We start from the raw sequence: 26,983 nt of genomic DNA on the forward strand, positions 1-26,983 counted from the left end.
CTTAGACAAATGATAAAACCGTTCCAGGATAAGGGCATGCAAGCATATCTAATCAATCCGGCACAGTTGAAAATAATTAATGGTGGGAGAACCTTGTATTTTTCTTCTGAAGTCAAAGCAAAGGAGTATCTTGATACTCAAGGCTCCTAGACCTCTCCATGGGATGTGATTAGATAGAGGCTTGGTGGATAGAAGGAAAGGGCTTTTAAAACTGGGACCCAGGAAGATCCAGGAAGAACCGACGGGGGGTGGAATGGGTGAGGACTGGGTGTTGTACAGGTTGTGGGTGTAGTTGCTGCATAGGTTTAAAGAGATAAATGGGTCACAGGCTCCATGATGGCTATCATTGAATCTCTTCAGTTAGCACTGCAAACCATCACATGCACAGACCGTTGGGTCTGAGCGCCTCTGAAAAGGGGAGGAAGGGGGGGAGAGCAGGGGGGGCAGGGGGGGCAGAGGGGTTGTAGGGGAGGAGGGGTGGGGTTGGGGGGAGGAGGGGAGGGTAGGGGAGGTGGTGGTGGTGGGGTGTAAAAAGAGGAAAAAAAATGTTGAGATGAAAAAGGGCCAGATATTGGTATGTGATAGATTCATGGATACAAACAGGATGGAGGTAAAAAAAGACAATAATGTCAGACATTAAGATATGTACTATTAATGTAGGGGGCCTTAATGATTGGAAGAAGCGACAGAGAATGAGTCAATTTGTGAAGTTTAACAATATTGAGGTAGTCTGTATTCAAGAAACACATTTACCTTGGGCTAAAAGGAAACTTTTGACTATACCCGGTTATAATTTGTTAGGCTGCTCGTCACAAACATCTACAACAAGGGGGGTTGCCATTATGGGGAGATGCAATCTGGGGGGGGTGAGACGCACTAAAACAGATGGCTCAGGTAGATGGGCCCTGGTTGAGCTAGAACTTGGCATCACTTTATGTGTAATATATGGTGCAAATGATGACAACCCAGCAGTTTTTGATGTGATGGAGGAGGAACTGGCTAATTGGGGTACCCCTTTGGTGTTATGTGGGGATTTAAACATTTCGGTAAATTGGAGGCAAGCAGGCAACTATATGGGACGTAAACAGAAGGTATATAGAGCATTAAGCTCTCTCCTAAAATCTCATGGTTTGTCAGATGTAGGGTCTGAAAAAGTTTTTGGAGACCCGGGATACACTTATTTTTCATTTCCAGCTCAGAGATTCTCTAAGTTAGATTATTTTTTTGTCTCTACTAGTGAGTTATGCAAAGTTAAAATTACTAAATTACCAAGATTAGTCTCAGACCATAACCCCTTGATAATGACATACAAATTATGTAATCTACCTAAAAGGATAACTAGATGGACTTTTGAAAGGAAACTTCTAAATGACGATAGATATGTTAAACATATAAAACACTGGGCAAAGGAGTTTTTTGAAATAAATAGATATAGTTCGTCTAGGAATGGGGTATGGGAAGCCTTCAAGGCAGCTTCAAGGGGAGAGACGATCAGCTGCTCCGCAAGATTAAGGAAGGAGGACAGAAATAAGCTGGAAAGGCTTCTCTTAGAGTTAACAGTATCAGAGAGTCGGCACACAGAGGAAATAGGATCAGGTAATGATGGGAGGGAAACGGCAAAAAATATGGCGCTGATTAAAGGGGATATCTTAAAAATATTCACGCAAAAGGAAATTAGAGACTATCAGACTTCACGAGCTAAAAGATATGAGACAGGAGAACAAGCTGGTAGAGCGCTCGCATTGCGCATAAGGCAAGATTTTAATAAGAATAACATTCAGAAGATTGAAGAGAATGGAATAGTACATACTGAACCAGGAGAGATAATGGGGGTTTTCCAGAGATTTTACCAAAAATTATATGATCAAGAGGCCAGTTGGATACCATCTAGACAAGACTCTGGAATCCCCTACCCAGTATTAGAGGGAAATGACAGAGAGCAGTTGGAGAAAGATATATCCCTAGAGGAGATCAGAATTGCATTACAAGACCTTGCTGCAGGTCCAGATGGGATACCTATTGAGGTATATAAAATTCTTGGGGAGGAAATATTGCCCATATTTCTCGATCTTTTCAATGGAATAATATGTTCAGGGAAGATTCCAGACTCATGGAAACAGACTAACATCGTGGTTTTCCATAAAAAAGGCAAACCTGAAGAAAATCCGGGCTCTTATAGGCCAATATCTTTGATAAATGCGGACACCAAATTGTATTCAAAGGTATGGGCAAAGAGGATGGGGGGAATCATTGGCCAACTTGTCTCTCCTTGGCAGCACGGGTTTGTACCAGGAAGGGGTACGACAGACCACACTTCGCGGGCAATTTCATTGTTTGATGCGACGGCTGCCATGGGGGGGGAGATGGCCTTGATTCTCCTAGACGCTGAAAAAGCCTTCGACCGAGTGGTCTGGGAATTTTTATGGGAAGTGTTGGTTAGTAGGGGGTTCGGAGGAAAATGTTTGAAAGCTATAAAAGCCATGTATGAAGATCCAGTAGCCCGAATTACAACTATGGGATTACAGTCAGATGAAGTGGTAATTAGGAGAGGCACGCGTCAGGGATGTCCTTGTTCCCCTATACTTTTCGCGCTTTACATAGACCCATTAATAAGAAGAATTTTAGATTCAGACCAAATCTCCCCGGTCATACTAAATGGACATTCAACTAAAATACTGGCCTATGCAGATGACCTGGCAATAACAACTACTAATCCACAGACGGCCATAAGAGAACTGATTCAATTAGCTAAAAATTTTGGGCTCCGCTCGGGATATAAGTTAAATGAAGGAAAAACTATAATAATCAGCACGAAGAACATACATAAGGTTGATCGCAGCTATGTGGAATCAGCAGTTTATTTGGGTGTGAGGATCAATGCGAATGTGGAGAAAATTGTACAAGAAAATTATGTACCCCTGATTACAACAATAGAGAAAGAGTTGAGAAGAATTGATGTTTTACACCTATCATTAATAGGTAGAGTGAATGTTTTGAAGATGTCTATGTTCCCAAAAATTTTGTATCTTTTCCGAGCCATACCTTTACTTGTAGAAGAGAGTGTCTTTAAGAAATTGGAAGCAGTTTTCTCACAATTTTTATGGCAGTATGGGAAAATTCGTAGATCTCTAGCTCGACTATCTGCACCATTGGAGGGTGGGGGTTTGACGGCACCGAATTTGAGGTTATATCATTGGACCTGTTTAATATTACAAATGAATGTCCTGTTTAAATACGATGATAGGGATGTATTAAATATCGTAGATAGAACTCCTACAATATATGAATTACTAGTAGGCAGGAAAGCAGTGGGTCTGCTTACTCGAGAAATTAATTTTAGGTATTTCAAAAGGAGTGGGAGCAGACTGATGTTGAGCGCCTGGGGCTTATGGAAAGCAATAATGAGATATTTGAAGATTCGGAAAATTAACTGTATGATAGATATCTGGCATTCAAATCCTTTTGAGCATCTCGGACAGAATAGAAATAGTAGGATATGGAAGGAAGCGGGGATTAAGTGTTTGGGGGTGTCATGGTAGAGGATGAACTATTGGGCTTCGATGTGCTTCAACAAAAATTTGGCATACCAGCTAATCAATGGTTCTTATATAGACAGCTAGAAGAAACATTGAAAGCTATTAGACCCAGGATTCTGATTCAGGAGCTCAGCCCAATTCTGAAATATGTGAGGAATGGTGGTAAGAGGATACAAATTGGTTACAGCTATCCCCTTCAGGGCTTGGGGGATGATATTGGTCGAATTGAATCAGATTGGGCGGAAAGAATTGACGATCCAGATGTAGATATTGATTATGTCCTTGCAATGAATAAAAGGGTTTTAAGAGCTTCGAATTTAAAGGCACAGCATTATAAGACCATTTTCAATCTTTATTATACACCTGCTAAGTTGTATAAGTGGGGTAAGAGGGATAATGATAGATGCCCTAGGTGTGACCAAGGTCCGGCAGACTTACCACATATGTTTTATAATTGTCAGAATTTAAATCCTGTTCATAAAGAAATTGAAAGATTTTTAACGGGGCTGTTAAAGAAACAGATCACTCTATCCTCTACCACTGCTTTGATCGGTAGGGATGCTAGCCTAAGGTTAGAGTATGAAGCGGAAGCCTTCATTTTTATCTCTATGGCTGTTCTGAGGATTCTAATTTCGGCTGGGTGGAAAGATCCTGTAGCCCCTACTTTCCAGCTGTGGTTAACTAAATTGCTGTGGATACATAATGTTGAGGAATGTTTGTACGACTTTAAAGGAAGAAGGATGAGGGAATTGGGTATTAAGATATGGGCTCCGCTTAAAAATTGGAGAGTAAATAGATGAGTAAGAAATTAAGGATTAAGTGAAGATATTGAATTTACTCTGTATATACTATTGTATGTTTTAATGTCTGATCTGTTTGAATCTCTTTGATCGTGTCTACATTATGTTATGTTGTATTTTTGAATACCTGAAGTGTATCCTGTTAAAGTTATGTATTTATGTTTTTTTTTTTTTTTTGCGATACCCGGAATCATCTAAAAAAAAAAAAAATTGGGAAACTTGCTCTGTTTCAAGGTAAATTCGAAATCCGTCATTTGTTGATTGAGTTCCTCCAGTCGTTTTTTTAAGGACGGTATGTAATTGGTATGATTTAAGCTGTACCTCCAATTTTTGAATATCAACTTTAAGTTCTTGAGCTATTCTTGTGGCTGTTTTTATAATGAGGACTAGCCAGTCCCTGGTGCAGTGCCTCCATTAGCGACAGGTTATTTGAGGGAGTTGAAGTGTGTTAGGGCAAATTCCAAACTACTATCATGAGTCTCATCTAGTTGGGTGAGCAGGTCACTGAGACCTGTAGATGCGGAAAGTTCATGGCTAACAATAGTAGAGGAGGGAGCTGCCTTTCTCCAAGCTGTATTTCTTTGTCAATAACTCTCTTTGCCGGATCAATAAAGCCGCCCAGAGTTGAGTTTTTGGCTTTGTTTGATATCCCCAACCTGAATTTGCCCATGTTGTAACCTCACACACTTACAGTAGTCGGAAACCAGGCATACAATATCAAAGGACCAGCTGTCACCTCATTCGCTGCACAATAACCAAGAAAGAGGGGTGCATAAATAAATAAGCACTACAAAGTTCCCAGACGAGCCGCCAAGGTGTAAGCTAAGCCTAAGAGATGGCTGAAAGGTGATGAACCACGAGAGGGGCCCAGACCAGCCTTCTCCAGTCAAGGATGGACAAAGACCGGGCTTGGCTGGTCAAAGTGGCCCCACCTTGCTCCGTCAGCCCACGCGGGCAGCACTGGGAATCCTTGGACTAGTAGTCCCTGAAGCTCCTCTTGTGTGGATTTAACTATGCTCTAGTCCCTCCCAGGAACGTGCACATGCAGTGACCATTTCTGCTCCTTAATTAGCCCCCCTTCTAATGAGTCTGCAGATCCGTGGGGTCCTAGATTACAAACAGGTCCTTAACCCCTTCCATGCTCATGATGGAACGGTTCCGTCATGAGCGTCGGTGCTCCGGTGCTCATGACGGAACATTTCCGTCATGAGTCAATGTGATTTATGACCCTTCAGCACTGCAGCGAAATTCGCGCAGCACTGAAGGGGTTAAGGGACTCGCAGACATTCCTCCAAATATTGCCGCCCTGAGGTCCCATCTGCTGCACATTATTATTCTGTTTCAGTGTTCTGTTTCTGCACCACAAATCCTGGCACCACTCTCCTTACCTAGGCCAGTTGCCCCTTAGTCTGCCATTATGCCCTGCAGGCCTTGTCAGTCACTCCAACTGTGATTCGCCACTCACCGAGCCCGGGAGAGTCTCTCTGGCCATGACACAACTGAAGGCCAGGTGGATGCTCCCCCTTCTTTTAACTATTTCCCCGAGACAGTCCGCCAGTCTGTTAGCTGTCATACCACTCCTTTCCCATCTAAGCAGAGCGATCAACCACGATTCAGTTCTGTGGATTTCTGTGCTCAATGACATCTTTGAGCCGCTCACTGTCACTGCCAGTGGCTGGCAGAGACACAACCCATGCTTCCCCCAGTGGCAAGACCCTAAGGCCCAAAATGAAACTCTGTACTCCGAGTTTAGTACAGTGGTCACTAGGGAAAATACTCTCGGTCATAAACACTGTATCATTTAGTGTCCCTCCAAAATGGTGTTTTGGCACCGAAGTTTATCTTGGATAGTGGTTTGCAGATTGGTCAAGGGTGAAGCATGAGTGCTCCTTAGGGAGGCCTCATTATAATTGGTTAAATTGATTACAATTACATTTGTTTAAAACCCCCATTACTTCTTCATCCTGGAATTACTATTACTAATATTTCTCCATCGTGGAAATTGAGGGGGAGGGAAGGGGGCCTAGGTGACAGGGAATTACCAAAGGTTAACATTTTGTGAGGAAAAACATACAGAAATAGTTTTTCCCCATCTGATTCTTGTATGGTTTCTCATGAAGTGTGAATTGGAGATTTTGGCTACTTTGAAAAGGGTTATTATTTTCAAGGTTACTATGAATACTTAAAACGTTGTGCTTCAAAACAAATATTTTACAAATATGGTATGCATTAACACTTTTCACTGGTAAATGTCCTCACATGTGTAAAGTGGTTATTGAGTGAAAATGAAAAAGCCTACACAAATATTACACAGAGTTACAGTAGTAGTCATAAATCAGTAATACTACCTGCACCTAACCCCTGGCATCCAGGGGTTATTTACTAAAGGTAGTGTATGCACTTGTGTTACACTGCTCAATTCTGTGCTGTGACTACAGGCTCCTAAAATGGTGCATAAAATTTGCGTTGCATTGTGCTACTAGGCGTCACTTTGTTCCACTCAAATAACCATAGTAAATTGAGAACCCAGGCTTCCGACCCACGTCAAAAAACACAAACTTATCATTTTGTTCCGCTAGTCCTGCCTGAATATAATTTCTTTAGATAACTATATGTTGTGGTTCCTACTTCAGCAAGTGTCTTTGAACCCAATATATATGCCCATTTTCAACACACCCGTTTCTGCCTTCTTGCTTTGTGTGTTACAGCCCTGGGCACCCCAATTCAGTATTCTCCAATCCTGTATGTTCAAGAGAAAATATATAAACTCAACAGATAATTGCATGATTGTGTTTCTTTCCTTTCTGCAGAGAATGAGTATATCTACACCACAAGAGAGAAAAATATAGTCCGAATCAATGTGGAAACTGATACCACTACTGTGATTCTGAAGAACACCACAGTGGTATGATTCGTTTATATATGTCTTCTGACTTGTACATACAAAAATGTAATACATCCACTGAAAATATTCTCTCATTTTTATCAACAGGACAGCTCCAATGCAACCTATTTTTCACTATCTGCTGACCTAAAATTTGCGCTACTTAGATACAACTATGAAAAGGTAATATACATGTATTTATCATCTAATAACTTTTCCTCATTTCGCATCCCTACAAAAGGTAAATATTAGTAAAATGACTCTTCTTTGTTTCACTTTCCTTAAATGTATTTCACACATAGGGCTAGATTTGGCTAATTCCGATGTACCTACTCTTAAATACCGAATTTTACCGATTCGGTATTTAAGAGTAGGTAAATAGGAAGGAGGCAGATGTAGGTAATTTTAAATTCAGAATTACCGAATCTGTAACATTCGGTATTTACCGATTCTGTAAATACAGAATCGGTATTTCCCATTGATTCCTATGGGCTTTGAAGGCCATAGGAATCAATGGGAAATACCGATTCTGTATTTACAGAATCGGTAAATACCAAATCCTGCAAGGGTGCAGGGGGTGCCACTTTGACACCCTCTAGCACCCCAAGTACAGGCTTGTGTGACATGTGGCACACATACATGCCCTAAGGGCATGTCTGTGTGTCACATTGCACAGGTGTGCATGCACACCTGAATTCGGTATTTTACCACACAATAGGATTGTGTGGTAAAATACTGACTCTTAAGGGCCTGTGGCACTGTAAACTGTGCCACCTACATTTGGAATTACAGAATCGGTATATTTACCGATTCGGTAATTTACCGAATCGGTAATTTTACCGAATCGGTAAATATACCGATTCTGTAATTTTCAGCCCCCTACATCTGAAAACCCCAATACCGGTCGGAAACGGCCGAAATCGGCCGTTTCCGACCGGTATTAGGGCTCCTACATCTGGCCCATAATCTTTAAATAGAAGAAATTGCAACATGATTGTAAAGTAGCTCGAGGAACGATTGGTAATCTATTCATCTGTTTGTAGAATTTCAATTCTAAGATCCTCTGAGGCACTGGGTTCAGCATAGTACTGGCATTACAATGTAATTACCTCAGACTCTCAGAAGTCATATGGTTTACTTCTTAAACTCATATTTAATCCACTTGAATGTCGATTCACCAAAATTCTACGGGTATTATGAACCCTTTGGCATTTATGACAACATTTTGCATCATAAGATGTTTGAGGTATGTGTCTTCAGAGGCATTTTCTTCCTTCTAAGTGTGCTGAAGAAAGCAGCACACTTAGAAAGAGGAAACAACAAGGAGAATTAAAGTTATTTCCCCGCATTGCACCTCCCTATGGAAGGCGTAGCTTTTTAACACATTCCCAGGTATATTTTGGCTTGGAAAATCTTGTAATGTGCCAAAATCCATGGGTGGATGCATGGGAACACCCACACTCCGCTAACAGGACGCCTTCCCAGGGCAGAGTAACATAAGGCAGCTACTTGCACTGGCTTGCGTTACTCAAGATTTATGAAGCCAAGCAGGACCACGCAATGTGGCCTTGCATGGTTTGTTAAATGTCATTTTACGTTTTGTGTAGCTTAAGGTGTTTCATGAGTGGAACATGGGTGTTCCCATGCATCCACCCATGGACTTTGCAACATTCTGGTAATCACAAGTAGGTGGTTACAGTTAGAATGTAGTTTCTGTAAAAAGAGCATTTTTTCATTTGCCAATAACTTTGGAGTTGTTTAACAAATCTTCACAACATTTTCAGAACTAATTTGCCAGTCACTTCAGCTGCTGGTTAGACAAGTTTGTGGTGATCCATCAAGCGGGAACTGAGAAAAAGGGTATCCCAAATTCATTTTCTTCTAGTGAGTTTCCATAGGAAACTTTAGACACGCTGTAGCCAAAACTGCTGAATTGAACTACACCAAATTTGGCAGAAAGGGAGCGCTTGGTCCAGAACACTTTTTGTTTGTTAAATGGTACAAATCCATTCAGCAGTTGCTGCGAAATGTAAAGATTTTTAAGATATGCAACTTAGGCCGCGGATAAACCATGACTCCTCCCAATCTCGTGCTTGAGATCTGAATGGCTGACAACACTTCAAACCAGGAAGTATTGGCAGCCATCTTGTGACTTGGTTGAACCGAGTCACAAGACAAAGACATAAAAAAAGAAAAGGGGGCAGAGTAGAAACACCCTAACCCCCAATGCCTCTTGTTGGGGTTCCACAGGGACTCACCAGGGCCAGAAAAGCATTTTTTTTTTTAAATCAAATTGCCGGGAGTCGTGCTGGATCCGTGACTCCTGCTGAAATAAAAAATGCAAGATAGGCCCTGGGTAGGCCAGATCCCGGGGGCAAGTACCTATAGTAATGCAAATGATACCCATGCAGCAACCCAGCACCATGGGGACTGCCACCTTTCCGGGGCAAAGATTTAAAATTGTGATGTTGGGGCCTGCATGTCCCTCAGCAGCCCCGGGGACTGCCACCTACCCGGGGCTATACATTTAATTAATGTGGGGAACACCCTTATGGCCTCCCTTGCTCCCCCGGGGACCAGTACCTCCCAAGGACTAAACTGAATAGTAATGCATGTTGTGGCTCTGGCCCCCCTGTGGAGGACTGGGGACCGCTACCTCTCTGGTGCAAGTCTTTTAAATTACATATGGGGCCATGCAGCCCACTCAGCCCCTGGGACTACCACCTCCTCGGGAAAAAATTAACATTGGAGGCCCCCCTCGTGGAGCTGCACATGGTCCTGGGGACCACCACCGCCCGTGGCTGGCACCAGCAATGTCCTGGGGTGCCCACACCTACAACATTGCAGTTTGCTATGGTTTGGTGGGAAGCCATAGCAAATACTCTGCTTTCAGCAAACAAGAGCATAAAAAAATCCTCGTGTTTGCTGAAAGCAGAGCATGTTTGTTTTCCTGCCTGCTGTCAAGCGAGCAGGGAAACAGACGAGATCCAGGGAGCTGCATGATAGCAACTCCCTGAGTCTCAAAGCAATGCTGGCTCCCGTAGGTGGTGGGGAGCTGGCAGGGACCACGGGGGCCTTCAGGCTCCCCGTGGTGCCCAACTCTGTGGCCAGGCCCTGGGCTCCCATGGGCCGATATCGAACCGGGGAAGGGGGCACATAGTCCCTCTTTCCCTTTGTTAAAAAAATATTTGAAGGCCTGACCCGAGGGGTTAGGGTACCTGGGGCAAAAATCGGCCCTCCCGTGTCAAAAATAGAAAAATTAAAGAAAGGGCAGGCCCCGGTGGATTCGGGCCCGGGGCCATTATTTTTGGCACAGTTAAGGGGGCCCTGAAAATGAAAGGCCAGGCCCTGGGGGATGGGGTCCCCGGGGCCCAAAATGATTCATGGCACCCCTGTGTAAAAAGTAGCACACCCCTTTTCTCCATCACTCTGCAAATGCCTCCTGGCATGCTGTTGGGTGGGGCATGAAATCTCCTTGGCTGCTGAGGGTCCTTAGGGACCAACAAGACCTCCTATTACCTCCAGTAAGCCCCACACACATTGGGATTGTTGGGAGGTGGTCGGATGCCACGCCCCTTTTTCACAACACTCTGCAAACGCGCCTCTCAATGCACTGCTGATGGGGGGATGATGTCCCCTTTGCATCCTGAGGGCCTCAGGACTAAAGTGGACTTCATACCCCAAGCAGCAGTGTGCCAGGAGGCATGTTTGTAGATTGGTGGAGATAGGGTGTGTGGCCTCTGAGAACCTCTCAACAAATCAGCTGTTTGGGTTTTACTTGAGAAAAGAGGAGGGCTAGTTGCCCCCCCCAAGGACCCTCAAGAGCCAAGGGAACATCATCCCTCTCCTAGTAGTGCACCAGGAGCCACGTTTGCAGAGTGGTAAAGAAAGGGAGCATGGCCACCAAAATCCTCCCTGCAAACCTGCTGTGTGGGACTTGCTGAAGGTAACAGGAGGGGTAGTGGCCCCCAAGGACTCTCAATATCCAAGGGGACTTCAGTCCCCTACTAGTAGTGCGCCAAGAAGTGTGTTTGCAGAGTGGTAGAAAAAGGGTGCATGGCCTCCTATCAGGGCTCAGCAATCCTGCTGTGTGGAACTTACTAGAGGTACCAGGAGTGGTAGCTGGCTCCCAAGGACGTAATTGGAGGCCAACTACCCCTCGTGTTTTCTCCAATAAGTCCAACTCAGCAAGATTGCTAAGAGGTCTTCAAAGGCCAAGCCCCCTTTCTCCACCACTCTGCAAACGTGGCTCAAGTTGCACTTCTGGTTTGAGATGGGACCTTGGGGGCCAAGAAGTCCTCCAGGGACTTCCTGAAAGTCCTACACTGCTGGATACCTAAGAGCCGATTGGAGGCCCAGCCTCCTTTCTTCACCACTATGCAAACTCAACTACTAGTTGAAAAAACATAGAAAATCACTGAACAAAACAAAGGTCACAGGGCGATATAGTTAGGAATTAGCATTTGAAATTCACTGAAAAACCAAAGGTTACAGGGATGTTATAATTAAGAAATGGAATTAAAAGAACCTTAGAAATACACTGAAAAAAACAAAGATACAGAGACGTTATAGTAACTCAAGTGTCACTCGTACAAAACCAGAGAAATTCAGTTGTTTCAGTTAGTGAGCTAACTATAACTCAAGCCCCTACAATGCACTGCTTATGACCGCACATATTACATCACTCATGACATGGTCAGTGACATCACTGATAACATTGCTGATGACATCTCAAATGAAATCACTGATGACATCACTGATTACATCATCCACATAATCTCTGAGGAACCCACTCACACCACATATAACCTCTCATACACCCACTCCAACTACCACACTACCATTGCCAAACCCATTCACACACATACCGGTAATTACACTACCATTAACTGAATCTTAAATTAACACACACATACACTCACTCACCCATACAGCTATTCATACACCCACTCACTCACTAATACAGCCACTGACATATCCACTCATGCACTCATATACCCACTGACACATTGAGTCAGTCACCCATAAAGCTACTCGTACAACTACTTACTCACCCATATAGTTACACACACAATCACTTACTCATACAGATACTAATGCAGACTCATTCACCTATACAGTCACTGACACAAACATACACTCACCCATACAGCCACTCTCACATTCACTCACTCACCCATACAGTCACTCATATACCTCATCACACCCATATACCAGTGACATATGCACTCACTCACCGACAGTGACACATGCACTCACTCACCGACACAGCCATATACACACACCACATACAGCCCCACACACATGCACTCACTAAACCATACAGCCACTGACCCACCTACTCACTCATCACCCATCCACACAGAGATTCAGATACCCTTAGAGGTATCAGACAACCAATCGCTCACCCATACAGAAATTCATGTACCCACTCACATACCCATGGAGCCATTTTGACACCAACTTACAAAGAGATACAGACTTTCACACAACCAGTCACTCACCCATGCATTCACTGAGACACCTAATCATTCACTTATACAGTTAGTCATGCACCCATTGAATCATCTAATCAGACACTCATACACCCACTGATTCACCAATTTACCTTAGAATAGAATTTAACACTCAAACGTTTTATAAACACTCAGTCACTAGATGATGGCATGAGTGATGTCATTTGAGATGATCAGCAATGTCATCAATGATGTCACTGACCATGTAATGAGTGATGTAATATGTGAGGTCATAAGTAGTGCTCTGACGGGGCGAAAGTTATAGTTAGCTCACCAACCATAACATCTGAATTTATCTGTTTTCGAACAAGTGACACCTGAGCCTAACTATGACATCTCTTTGGTTTTTAAGGTAATATATATATAAATAAACTTGGCAGTAAGCCCATGTATTCTTGGATATTGGGGCTCCTGGGAGTCAGGCACCGCTGAAGGCACGGTGCTGAGCGGTGAGAGCAAGAGACTTGGCTATTGGCAGACAGTGCTTGTTTGTGAGTTGCAGCGTTCTAGCAGCTTGACACAGAAGGTTGTTGAAAGAGAATATGAAGGATGGTTTCTGGAACTGCATAGACAAGTATATTTGCTGACTGTGCAAGGATTAAAAAGTGCTCCTAAATCGGGATAGAATATTTAAAGAAGCCTGAAAAAGAGAAATAAATTATAATAAAAGTGACAGTCTCAAAGTTATAAACACCGGAAAACCAAAAGAAAGCTATTGCCTTTATTTTCTATTTGTTGCATTTTAGAGATGCAAGAACTATTGTTGAGCACTTTTACGGATTTTAATTTATTTTAACATGTGAAGGCAAATAGTGGACATAAAAGAAGTAATCTAAACTGAAAGTATTTTGTCTATGTTTACCTACCGGAACACATGTGAAAGTATTTAATCTGCAAAGTTAATGAGGCTCTTTAAGGTTGACAAAGGTTGAGTGAACAGCCGAAATGCTTTCCTTTGGCATGTGCTGTTTTAAAATAAATGAAAATGCTTGTAGTCCCTGAGTGCAGCCTTTCTCTTTACTGGGGAGAAAATTGGAGTGAAGTTAAGAAGGGCGTGGTGGTATCGCCCTTAGGCTTGCGCCACTGACAGTCTGGATGCACACTACCAAACCACAAACCCAGAGGAATATATATATATTATAGCGCAATAGGAGTGACTATGACCGAGAGCAATTTTTACATTTGCGAAGGAATTTGATAGTCTATGGAAGCAGCGCTTGTCGGAGAAAAGTAGAATCTCTGAAGAAAACAGTCTGAGAAAAAGAGAGCAAACCCAATTCAGAGGTCAATATGGATCTGGAGAAGGCACGTCTGGTGCCTCAAACATCTCATTTGTCATTGACGAATTAGATTTTTTACTGCAAGACCGCAGGTCCAACCTACATCCCAGGGAGCACTAAATCCAAATACACAAGAAGGAAAAGGCAGAGGAGGAGGAGACGCCACTGCGCCAGTGAAAGGAAATCGAGGCAGAAGTAAATAGAAATAGAGCAAGGAGTAAAAAAACTGTCTTGAAGGACAGTAACAACACAATCCTCAATTTACCGAGCATACAAATATCCTAAAAAGAAGACATTTTAAAGCTAGGCCTATTATACTGTCCTGTACAAAATATGAACTACACACAGGTTAGAATTGATTTCTTTAAATTAATTTGAGCAATGAAACCTAAAAAATGTGTTCTGCTCCAATCTAAGAAAAAACTCGAACCTATGCAGCAAACATTGGGCATGCAAGACACAGTGGGCCCTATTCACAGAACTAACTTAAGACAAAATCCTAAACTTACTACCATTTTGGTATTCACAGAAGGCACTTACTCATTTTAGTATTCACAGAAGGCACTTACTCATTTCGGTATTCACAGAAGTTAGGAGTCCTAACTTTAGGACTCCTAAATGCCTTCTGTGAATACCAAAAGTCTTAAAGTTAGGATTTTTCTCAGTTTAGGAGTAGTAAAGATAGGAGTCCTAACTTTAGGACTCCTAAATGCCTTCTGTGAATACCAAAAGTCTTAACGTTAGGATTATTCTCAGTTTAGGAGTAGTAAAGTTAGGACTCCTAGCTTTGGTCACAAGAAAAATATATGATAAAAGCCTACAACCAATTTGATAATCAGTGATGTTACTTCAGAGTCACATCAGCGACCATGAAACAACAGCAAAAAGGGAATAAGCATGAACTAATGGACTGGGGGGATCGATGACTCATTAGCCATGAAGAACATCAGTACCTCAAAGTTGATCACCAAACCACTTCGGTAATGTACTTGATTCCCAGTGTACATAAAGATAAAAGCAACCCTCAATGCCGTCCAAATATTTCCACACTGGGCAGTGCGTTTGGAAACACTTCTAAATAAGTGAACCATTTTCTGTATAACCTCCTCAGAAAAATGATTGACCTGTCTTGGGAAAGTGACTTTTTAGTAATTACCATTGGCAGTGTCACACTGTATACTCTTATATGTCACACAGATGGGCTGAGGGCTGTATGCCACTTCCTGAGGGCTCGCAATAAGGTGTCGATGCCGCTGCAGAACCGCCATGCATATGTAAATATGTAAGCACATAGAAATGCTATTAACCATGATACAGAGATGTCTTGATTGCAATTTCTTTTCTTTAACAAAGAACTGTTCCATCAAACACACGATACGGCAATGGGCACCTGCTTCACCACCAGCTAAGCTAATTTGCATAAAGACTGGTGGAAGGGGCAGGTGATCCAGACCAAATACCACTAAGACTGATCTGATCATGTGATTCATTCAAGTGGATATTTTAATGACTTTTTCATAGTGTGGAGGGGCACGGAAAAAAGTGCAAGGTCATTTTTGAGAAGAATAGAAACCAACAACCTCAATTTACTCTCATTATTAACAGTGCAGAAGTTAATTTCCTTGATCTCACAGTGTATATCAAGAACAACATGTGTGAGACATAATTGTTTGGAAAACCTACCTCATGCAACGAATTGGTTCACACTACTATCTTTCATCCTTGCAGTTAAGAAAACAGCATCCCATACAGTGAAAGCTATTGCAGTGAAACTACTGAAGCTAAAGAAGATAAAGCGCTCTTAGACCTGACAATAAGATTTGCAGATAGGGGATACTCAAAAAACTGTTTAGATCAGGCCAAGAAGAGGGCCAAGTCTAGAATCAAAAAACAGTTTAGATCAGTCCAAGAAGAGGGACAAGTCTACAACTAGGGAACAACTACTATTTGCAAGTAAAACCACTAACAGAGATATCCAAATCGACCAACACTTCAGGCTCATCACAGCATAAAAATGTGCTATGAGGTCAATCTTGCAGAAACAGTGGCATATCATTAATAATTATCCGCTCTTGGGGAAAGTGACCCCCGCAGACCGGGAATAATGTTCAAGAGAGCGAAATTCATGAGAGAGGATTCAAGGCCTGATTACGGTCTCACCTCCTTATTACAACTTTGGTGGTTGGATTGCCATTGCGCCGATGCAACCAATAGGAACTGTGTTCCCTGGCAGGCCTGCAGCGGTCAGGGGCTCTCAATAAGGTGTCGATGCCGCTGCAGAACCGCCATGCATATAACAAGTTTCAGGACCGCTAGCGATGTCATGAAGAATCTTCCTCCACGAAACGTCTGGTGCTCATGTTATTATGTTATGTTATTCAAATTTATAAAGCACGCAAATACCAAACGGTATATTAGTGCTACCAGTCCTGAGTGTACTGGGACCTCTATTTGTTAAATAGCCAGGTTTTAAGAGCCTTCCTGAAGGCTGACAGGGAAGGGAAAATTCGCATGGAAATGGGGAGGCTGTTCCAGAGCTTCGTAGCCTCCACTTTGAAGCTCCTGCCACCCCAGTTGGATTTACCAAATCAGGGAGGTAGCATCAGTTTCACCCCTTCCGCACAAAGGCATCTGTTTGGAGAATACCAGTGCAGTGACCGCCTCAAGAACTAAGGGCCGGTACCATGAAGTGCCTTATATGTAATGCGTAGTGCTTCAAAACAATGCGACTCCTAACCGGAAGCCAGCACAGCTTCTGAAGATGCTTTCTTACTGATTGAAACTTAGGAATCCCTAGCAGAAGTTTTGCAGTGGCATTCTGAAACAAATGGGTCCCTACATGGCATCCTCGTGCCTATGCACTGGGACACATTTTGTGCCCCCCTGTGTTCATGCACCTCCAGTTCCACCATGGCATGGACATCACAGCCCATGCTGTGTTGATACTTGCTATGGCGTCCCTGCGATGATGCCTTTCTAATGCATATATAGGTGTCTTTGAAATTCACCACTGCAGGACTGCCATGCCACCCACCCTGCAGACCATGAAAAACTCATAATCTGGCAGCAGCCCTGTTTGGTGATCTTGGAGTGGGGCAGTAGAGTGGCGGCCCACTCCAGAACTGTCAAACATGCAATTGGGCCCTTAGCCAAAAGCAGTCTTGAAATAGTAACTTCTGCCCAAATGACGTGGTTGAGCCGCAACCCTGGCTTCCAGAGGTGTGGCTGATGTAAAGCATGCCAACAGCATCAACACCAAGGAATACTTGCCAGCCTTTTCCAGAAAGAGGAAAAATATCCTTGGGAGATATCACTGTAAAACGGACCATGCAGTGTATATTTTACAATGTCCCAGCAAGTTAATATATGCAGGATGCACCATGCTCTCAGTCCATAAGAGGATCCTACAGTATCTTAGGGCAGTCACAGATGGCTACAGAGCTTATCCTTTCACCAGACATTTTGAAGAACAACATCAAAGTAACAACATTAGCCTCAAATATTTTGTGATAGAGGGCATTCCGGTTAACATCAGAAGAGGAGATCATGAGAAATTGCGGAAAAGGGAATCTAGATATATAATAAAATTAGACTCCGAAATTCCTCATGGTCTCAATATGGAGGAAGACCTCCACACACACATATAGTTTTCTGTACATACTCCTCTCTCTCCATATAATGAGATTGTCTACACTATGGTTTTAACTCAGAATGTGAGTTACGTCGGGTGTAACAGTGACACATGTAGGCAACAAGGAGCAGACACTATTTGATCAGTGCTTTATAACGGTGCATGCAATCATTTGGATATTAAGCTTGTAATTTTGGCAATGATACAGTTTGTACGTATTGGTGCCAATATCTTGGATTTATTAAATAAGCCGACCCAAAGTTGCCTTTTGGCCCACATGGGCCAAAGATTTTGAGTTTTTTCAGATTTCGATCCATTAGGCTTTTTCTACTATTGAACAGTATATTGCATTGATAGTATTGAAGGTATAGATAACCATGAACACATTAACTGTGAAATATATGTCAAGAGTCATCAGGTGACCCCTTTTGTGACCAATGATGCTGGTTATGAACAAACAAATTGCTTGTCAGCAGCAAGGCATGTATGATACAACTGTTTGATTATGATGTGCCACTTCATACCAGTGCCATAAAAAAGGGTTTTGGCAGGGCATTTAACAACTTGGGTAGGTCAATTTCTTGACTTGTCACATTGGACTTCATTATGGTGGAGGGCGGACCACAACTGACAGGCTGTCGGTGGCAGTCCCATAGAAATCAAGGCCATCGACCTGACTGCCAGGCTACAGGACTGATGGTTCGGGCACATCGGTCAGGGTGGAAGACTGAGACCCCGACGGGGCTGTGGTCGTAATCCTAGCCCTGCAATGGAGGAGGTGCCTGCACAGGCACCCCCGTAGGGATTAAGAGGTTTCTTTCTGAATGCCTTTTCATGGCTGTCCCACTGCCATGAAAACGCAAACAGAAATAATTTGGGGGCACCATGCAGAGCCCCCGTCCCCTGAGAGCCAATGTTAAGTGCCGCCCACACATACATGCATCGTGTGTAAGAAATCACATGGTGCCTGGCAAACGGTGCAAGGATTTGCACAAAGTGCCTTTTTCTATTGTAGCTTGTGTTACGTCCCTTTTCCTGGGCAGCAGCACAAGCAGCAGTAAAAACTGGCACTTTCTGACCACCAGCACAGTGGTCTGATCATATTAGTCTTGGTGGGACCACCGATTCAATGTCGGATGCTCACCTGCCAGATACTATGGCAGTCGGTGGTCCGACCACCTGCCATCGTAATGAGGGCCTTGATATCTGCTACAATATCATTAGCTACTTTGTCGCTTGTTATTCAGCTAAAAGTTTCCCTCACTTTGCAAGTGAATAATAGTGAATAATAGTGAGTTTACTATTAGCACTGATCAATTACATTACATTTTCTCAACAGACGTTAACAAGCCAAGACAAGACAACTGTGAGTCTGTTTTCTTTGTTGCTGTGAGGTCACAGGTATTATTAAAGATATGTGCACTTAAAATTGCACCTCACTATCAGTGAGTAAGGCTGGAGGACAGTATGATATAAAACACATTATGCAAGATGCTGGGAAAAAAATTGTATGCATCCTTCTCAACATCCAGTAAAATGAAAGTGCTGTTTTGCGCATCAAATTATAAAGGTAAAATCCTATATATGTATGCAGATAAGTTTTTTTCCAGCATTTGCCATAATGTGTTTTATATCATAGTTGGAGTGATAATCTCCAGTCTCATATAAAGGAACACATAGTGTCCCTGAGAATGAAAATGTAGTGAGAATAGAGGTGTTAGCATTGGCATAGCAGTGGTGTAGATAATAAGCCTGAAAAACAAGGGGAATTAATTTGGAGAGACAACTGTTTACATGTAGCACTAGCACTTTTAACTGGATATAACAGATTCCTCTGAGGTATTACCCATATAAATGTATTTGCACTTTAGATATACGCACACAGAGATGTCATTGTGGAGAGGATTATTTATATTATTTATAAACAGGAGCTGCACTTTAGATATGATATTATGTAGGATAGTTTACACATAGGAATTTGCACTTTAAGTCTATGCAGGAGGGAGAGTAACTATGGGGACACCTGTTTATAGCAAGCATTCGCACTTTATTGTTTGACAATGTTGATGTTCGTGAAACAGTGTTTACAAATATGCATTTGTTCTTTAGGTCGACACAATAATCACATTTGTGAGATAATGAGTTGATCCCATATAGAAATGGATATGGACTGTGTATACCGCTAACCTATTTAGATAAAGACAGCAGATATGAGACATATGGATAGCTACTGTATCAAAGTATATCCTAGGTGTTTAAACTTATATGCCCTATGGGAGCCCAAGGAATGTGATTTACATATTATGCTTGATGCAACAGCATTTTACATTTATATTTAATAACTAAACACCTCAGGAAATGTGCAAGCTATCATACTGTGCTGATGAGTGGGGATTTTGACACCAGTGTGTAGGTGTGACACAGTGAGCACAAGTCTTTTCCAATAGCACTGTAATTATAAGGTGATTAAAATGCACAGACAAGTTGTGAAGCCACATGGAGATATCACCTCTGGAAATATGGTTTAAATGTTTCATGCATGGATCAGGAATGAAATGCAGGGTTTCACATATTAAGTTACTTGATGTTTTGCAACTCCAAAACCAAGAATGTAATGCAGTTTTAAATGCATTAAAATGCTTGACACTTTGGAATTCCACTATGGCTGTCGCCTTGAGACCTTGAGACCTTGTCGCCTTGAGTCAGGCAGGCTAGATACTGTTGATGGGAAATGTGCTAGGATCATGTGACTAACTTTTTTTAAACACTGTGGTTGTGGGTTTTGGAGTTTCGCGGTTAAAGGCATAAGCCGAAACGCGTAGGCCTCCTATGTTGGGTGTTGCTGAAACACATAAATAAAAAAACTGTTCAGTACCCGGACTTATCTGTGTTACCCTTGCTGGAACCATGGGAAGAGTGCAGCTGGATCGTTAGATGAAGATGAGTGTTGTGGTAGAATTAAAAATGTGCTAATATTCGTGCCAAGAATTTTCAATTCTATTCTTTACTGAAAACACAGCAGCCAATCAGTACGCAGTAAAGAAATAACAAACTACATTACCCATAAACCCTGGGTAACCATAGAGTATGTAAGAGTATATAAAGGGGCATAGAGGTGAACACTTCCTCTTTCTTTGTCTAAAGTCAGTTAGTAAAGATCAAACGGAAACTCAAACAATCCATCAAAGGCGTCCCCCGGAGAGGTCAGCGTCCGGCTGAAGAGGGGAAGGAACCTCCCAGAGCCACAGGAACAGCAACAGACCAACCAGGAGAAAAAAGTTGCGGCACACTTCATTTAAGGTCGGAGCCTGGAAGAAGGGAAATAGAAGCCGTAAAAACTGTTCCCCAAAAGAGTTGAACATAGTATTTAGGACAGGGTGAGAAACATTTCATAAACAGTAAACAGTATGGTACAGCATAAATGCAGTAAGCATAATATAAATACAATAAATGAAAGGGTGGGATAATCCTCACCTCCTGTCCTTAATAGAATTGAAAATTCTTGGCACGAATGTTAGCAAATTTTTAATTCTATGGCAGGACGGAGGCTCCGATTATGCTTGTTTAAAGCTTTGCCACCACAACAGATGCAACATCTACAATTGGTTTAAAATAAAAAGTTTTGAAAACAGACTCAGATGACCAATCCGCAGCCCTCATGATATCATGAAGACTAGCACCCATGGAAAAAGCCTTGGAAGCCATTGCTCCTCTTGCAGAATTTGGCCCCAAAGAGGGAGATATCAATGCCCGCTTCCTGCATGAGCCAACGTAACCAACGTGCTAACGTAGCTGGAGAAACAGGCTTGAAAGGCTTCTGTAAAGCGATAAGCAATTGACCCTGTGGATCAGAACGAAAAGGTGCAGTGCTTACCTCATAATCCTTTAGGCATTGGACCACACACAACTGAGGGTTGTGAGGAAAGCAAGGATAGGAAACCGCAGCTGTATTACATTTAGTTTGTTTTGAAATGACAAAAGAGACACCGTCAGGCGAGAAGGTACGACCCGCGAGATCCAAAGCCCGCACATCAGACACTCTTTTACAAGAAACCAAACACAGAAGCATAGTCAGCTTAGCTGAGAGTTGTTTGCGGGATAAGAGATTATTGGAAGGCCAATCAGACAGAAAACGTAAAACAATAGAAACATCCCAAAGGGCAACATACTTGGGGCAAGGAGGTTTTACCATCCTGATGCCCCGCAACAACTTGGAGATTAAGGGATGTTCTCCCGCTGGTTTACCATCCACAGGAATATGACCTGCAGAAATCGCAGAACGTAAATTATTAACCGTTCTGTAAGCTAGCCCAGAGGATGCCATAGAAGCCAAAAAGTTAATGATCAAAGTAAGATCCGCTGAAACGGGATCTACCGACCGCTGTGAGCACCAATCACACCAACGCTTCCAACTTGATTTATTGCGCTTATGTGTGTTAGGGGCCCAAGCCTCATTGATGAATTTTGTAGCGTCTCCCGATAAGCCTTGGATTTTCCAGCGTTCCCCGAAATTCTCCACGCTACTAGCAGGAGCTGGCCCGACATTACAAGAGGATGTGGTTCCCGTAGAGGGTCCAGCAACAGGTTCCATACCTGTGGAAGGAGAAGCGGTGTCGAGCAACTCATCTCCAGAAGAACTGGAAACCACGCCTGAGCCCTCCAAAGAGGGGTTATTAGAATGAGCTCCGAAGAGAATAGACGGGCCCGGGCTAGAACTCGGGGAATCATGAGGAACGGTGGGAATGCATAGCAAAGCAGAGGAGGCCAGACCTGAAGAAATGCATCCGTGGCTATGGCCTCCGGATCTGGCCTCCAACTGTAAAACTGGGGAACCTGGGTGTTGAGACGGGAGGCAAAAAGGTCCAGATGACAAGTTCCCCAAAATTGGGACAACCTGTGAAATGCCCGAGGATGAAGCCTCCAATCGCTGAAATCCCGCAGATGGCGAGAGTTCCAGTCCGCAATTAGATTTCGAGAGCCCGGCAGGTATTCGGCAATAACAGTGATCTTGCGGTTCAAGCAAAGGTGCCAGAAATCCTTCGCAATTTCTGAGAGAAGTCTGGATCTGGTACCCCCCAGTTTGTTCACATAACGAACTGCCGAGACATTGTCCATTCGGAGAAGAATGCAACAATTCGTTTGGAGAGGAGATAGACATCGAATCGCGAAAGAGCCCGCCAGAAGCTCCAGGCAATTGATGTGGAGAGACAGTTCCTCCAGAGACCAACGACCCCCTGTCGACACTGAGCCGCAGCGGGCTCCCCAACCCCAGAGGCTCGCATCTGACTCTATCACAACATCGGGAGTCCTCCCGAAGAGCGCACGGCCGTTCCAGGATTCCATGTGGTCCAGCCACCACAACATCTCTGTCTGGGCTTCCTCCGAAAGAGGAATGTGATCTGAGTACCGAAGACCCTTCTGGAGATGGCGTATCTTGAGGCGCTGAAGCGCACGATAATGTAATGGACCCGGAAAAATCGCCTGGATGGAGGATGATAGAAGACCCACAATCCGAGCCACTGAGCGCAAGGAGACTGTCTCTTGAGCGAGAAGCAACCTCAAGTCCCTCTTGATGGATCTGATATTTTGACGTGGCAGAAGTAACTGACAGGAGATTAAATCTATCTGAAAGCCCAGAAAATCCATAGTTTGAGATGGAGAAAAGTTTGACTTTAGGGGATTCACTAGAAAATCCAAAGACTGTAAAAGAGCCACGGACCATTGCAAATGAGAATGAAGAAGAACAGGGCACTGAGCCAAGAGGAGAATATCGTCTAGGTAGACAATTAACCGAACTCCGCATGATCTCAAGGATTCCATCACTGGACGCTTCGTGAAGCACCACGGAGCGGAAGAAAGGCCGAATGGTAGGACCGTGTACTCGTACCAACTGCCCATCCATTGGAACTGAAGGTAGCGACGATGAGGAGCATAAACTGGAACGGAGAGATAGGCATCCTTCAGATCCAGTCGAACCATCCAATCGCCCTCCTGAAGAAGATCTCTGAGAAGATGGATACCCTCCATCTTGAAATGACGATAGACTACGCCACCGTTGAAGTCTTTTAAGTTGAGTACTAAACAAGACCCTCCCCCTTTTTTCCCCACGAGAAAAACATTGCTTACGAAACCCTGGGGATGAGGAGACGTCGGAAAAATGGCCCCTTTGGCCAACAGGGAAGAGATTTCTGCGGAGATAACCTCCTGATCTGGTCGGGAAAAAACAAGAGGGCGAGGCCGGAGATGTTGGTGAGGGCGAGAGTAAAATTCTATCTTGTACCCTTACACCGTCTCCAGCACCCAGGCATCGTTTGAGATCAAACGCCAATTGTGCAGAAAAAACCAAATCCTTCCCCCCAAAATCACATTGGAAGCGAGAATCAAGCTCACCTGATGCGGAAGAATCCGGACGTCCTCTTGGTTACCATTGTAACCGCCTTTGCCATACTGCCCTCGGCCTTTTCTGGAAGGGTAGAAAGAAGATTTGTTGGAGAAGGAACCTTGACCTCCTCTGTGGGACTTATTCCCCCGTTGAGCGGGCTGGTCTGACCCACGGCCGGACGAACGTCCCCTTCGTCCGGCCCTGCCGAAAAACGGGCGGAAGGCCCGTCTCAGGTTCGCTTGAGCTTTATCTAGCCCACTGAAGGTCGAAACAAACTTAGTAAGCTCCTTGAGAAAAGGAGCTCCGAAGAGTAAGCCTTGAGCTTGGGAGCCAGATTCTGAAGTTGCTAAATCAGTGAGGCGTGGATCAAGCTTCATCAAAATGGAGCGACGTCGCTCCGCCGACAAGGCACAGTTAGCATTACCCAGAAAACAGACTGCTCGCTGTGACCAACCAATTAACTCGTCAGGGTCAGTCTGAGCGCCAGACTCTTTAGCCCTGTAACCCAAGTCCAGCACCTTCGTGTACTTGCGCATATATGTGACCATGGTAGGGTCTACATCGGGCGTGGAAGCTAGCTTGTCTGAAAGGTCAGGGCGAGGGCATTCCGAGCGTAAACGAGCTCGCACATCTTTTTCAAATGTGGAACGGATGTGGGATTGGACATAGTCTGCCACCTCGGGAGATGGCAACCAAGCAGAGGAATTGGGATGAATGATGTCTGCAGGATTAAATGTCAAAACCTTAGGTGAAGATGGAGCATCTACATAGTGTTCTTTCCGAGATTTCTTGGATGGGGGAGGCTTAGCAGACTCAGAGGACGAGGAAGAGGAAGACCTATCATCTGAGTCGGACGGTGGGTCCGAACGGGCAGGCGCAGCACGTTTCCTCGATGAAGGAGCAGAGAGGGTTTTGGGCAATTTAGCAAACTTGGATTTGTGAGGGTTTTTTGGTGATTTTTTGCTACGACTAGAGGAAGGAGGTACCCAACCCTGTTGGGCTGCATAATCAGAAAGATGCTTTTTTAGTGGCGCAATCGCCTGAAACAATGCCTGGCCCATATAATCATCAAGGGACGCAGAAGGCTCATCCTCCCCATAATAAGCCTCACCTTCCTCATCATAATATTCCGCCATGGTGACAAAACCACCAAATAATGCCCACAGGAAGGAAGGAATACGTTTTTGAACTTATAAAAGGCAAAGCCAAATTGGGGGAGTGGTACCCCAGTGCAAGTCGTTTAAACGCAGGAAAACCTGACCAAAATACAATAAATTGTGGAGGGAGGACTCGCACCGAACACCAGCAAGATTCGGCCACTCTAGGCAGAGCCTATGCTAATTTTACAACCCTCAAGATAATATAGATAGAGGGCGTCAGGGAGCTCAAGCGGCAGCACCAACAGGGCAGGCGTCGAAACGAACACCAGATGTTTCCTCCGTCTGAGGCAAAAGCCGACTGCTGAAGTAAACACACGCCTTCGACGGGCGTGTAAACAAAGGCTTGGCGCATGCGCAAAAGCCGCTGCCGAATAGGGAGAGACGCGCGAGGAGGCGCGTCTCAGCCAGCTCCGACTCCCGCTCCACACCGGTAAACAGACAACGCGAACACGCGTTGAATATACACAGGAGGTGAACTCACGCTCCAAAAGCACAGAGACCAACACGGCAAACGAGGTCAGCGACCTCGAACCAACACGGCAAACGAGGCCAGCGACCTCGAACCAACACGCCGAGCAGCGAGAGAAGAGCGCACACAGCGCGAAAAATGAAATACAAGTCAGAGACAAGTAAGCGTAGCAAATATAGAATAGCACAATGCATAAACAGTAATGTAAAAGATAAAGGCACTTAACTGGCTGCGAAGCAGCAAAGAAAGAGGAAGTGTTCACCTCTATGCCCCTTTATATACTCTTACATACTCTATGGTTACCCAGGGTTTATGGGTAATGTAGTTTGTTATTTCTTTACTGCGTACTGATCGGCTGCTGTGTTTTCAGTAAAGAAATTGAGAAAGCATAATCGGACCCTCCGTCCTGCCATAGAATATATATATATATATATATATATATATATATATATATATATATATATCCAAACACCACCTCACTCGTGCTTAGCAGTGAAGTACACCGACGCCTGCTGAAGGTTGTAGAAAATAGTTTTATTCATTGTGGAAAGCTGCACAGGTAAAAATAAAACCCAACGCGTTTCTCCTCTGAAGAGGCTTGATCACGGGTAGAAGTTCTCTGCCTTTTAACTGTTCTCGTGCTTTCGTTTCGTTTCGTGCATCGGAGCAATTGTGGTTGGATATATATATATATATATTTCGTCAATCTTTACAAATAAACGCATACTCAAAGTCAATTTCTGCAAAGAAGATAGCTTTTTATTGCTTGCTCGTTACGCGTTTCGACAAAAAAGTTTGTCTTGATCACACGAACATTGTTGCAAAACAGCGTGCATAAATAAAGTGAAACAAACCTTCGTAATTGACAAGGTAATCAATGACGGACTGTTAGTGATAGACTAGCCCTCTCGCCAAGCACAATGTCAGACATTTTGTAATATACAATTTTCGGGCAAATAGTGACATTTCATAATAAGACTTTGAATATTCACCATCTTAACCATTGTACAGAGTTGTATACCCACTGCTCATTGAGTTTTTCTCTTTTTTGCATTAAATACGGTAAAGTGCACGAAAAACATTTTTGTACGTCGCATTGCTTGCTCTAAAATATATTATTAATGTTGTTTCTCAGTGAGACATTTCTTAATATGGTCCCCGGTTATATGCCCTTATTCGGTATAGCGAAACTTCTGCTATACTACAAGTCACAGGGCGTGCCAAGTTGCTTTCACTAAACTTCGATGGCGGCCATCTTTGCAGAGATATTTACATTTTATGCAAGATACAAACGTAAAATACATCCCAAGCTTAGTAATACTGAT

At 43.6% G+C, this 26,983-nt stretch overlaps 1 protein-coding gene across 7 annotated transcripts in view; it reads left to right on the forward strand.

Annotated features, from left to right (window-relative positions):
- The window catches only part of LOC144823287 (dipeptidyl peptidase 4-like), an 867,366-nt gene that overhangs the window by 388,253 nt on the left and 452,130 nt on the right, over positions 1–26,983 (forward strand). For 4 of the 7 annotated variants that reach the window (XM_078681657.1, XM_078681659.1, XM_078681662.1 and 1 more), the window contains 2 exons: positions 7,147–7,241; positions 7,329–7,403. In XM_078681657.1, coding sequence (XP_078537783.1) covers positions 7,147–7,241; positions 7,329–7,403 — 170 coding nt within the window. Of the gene's footprint in view, positions 1–7,146; positions 7,242–7,328; positions 7,404–18,986; positions 19,014–26,983 lie in introns of all 7 variants that reach the window. The other 3 variants (XM_078681655.1, XM_078681660.1, XM_078681658.1) reach the window with 1 other exon arrangement.

Source organism: Lissotriton helveticus, chromosome 3_1, assembly GCF_964261635.1.
Source record: "Lissotriton helveticus chromosome 3_1, aLisHel1.1, whole genome shotgun sequence".
NCBI lineage: Eukaryota > Metazoa > Chordata > Amphibia > Caudata > Salamandridae > Lissotriton > Lissotriton helveticus.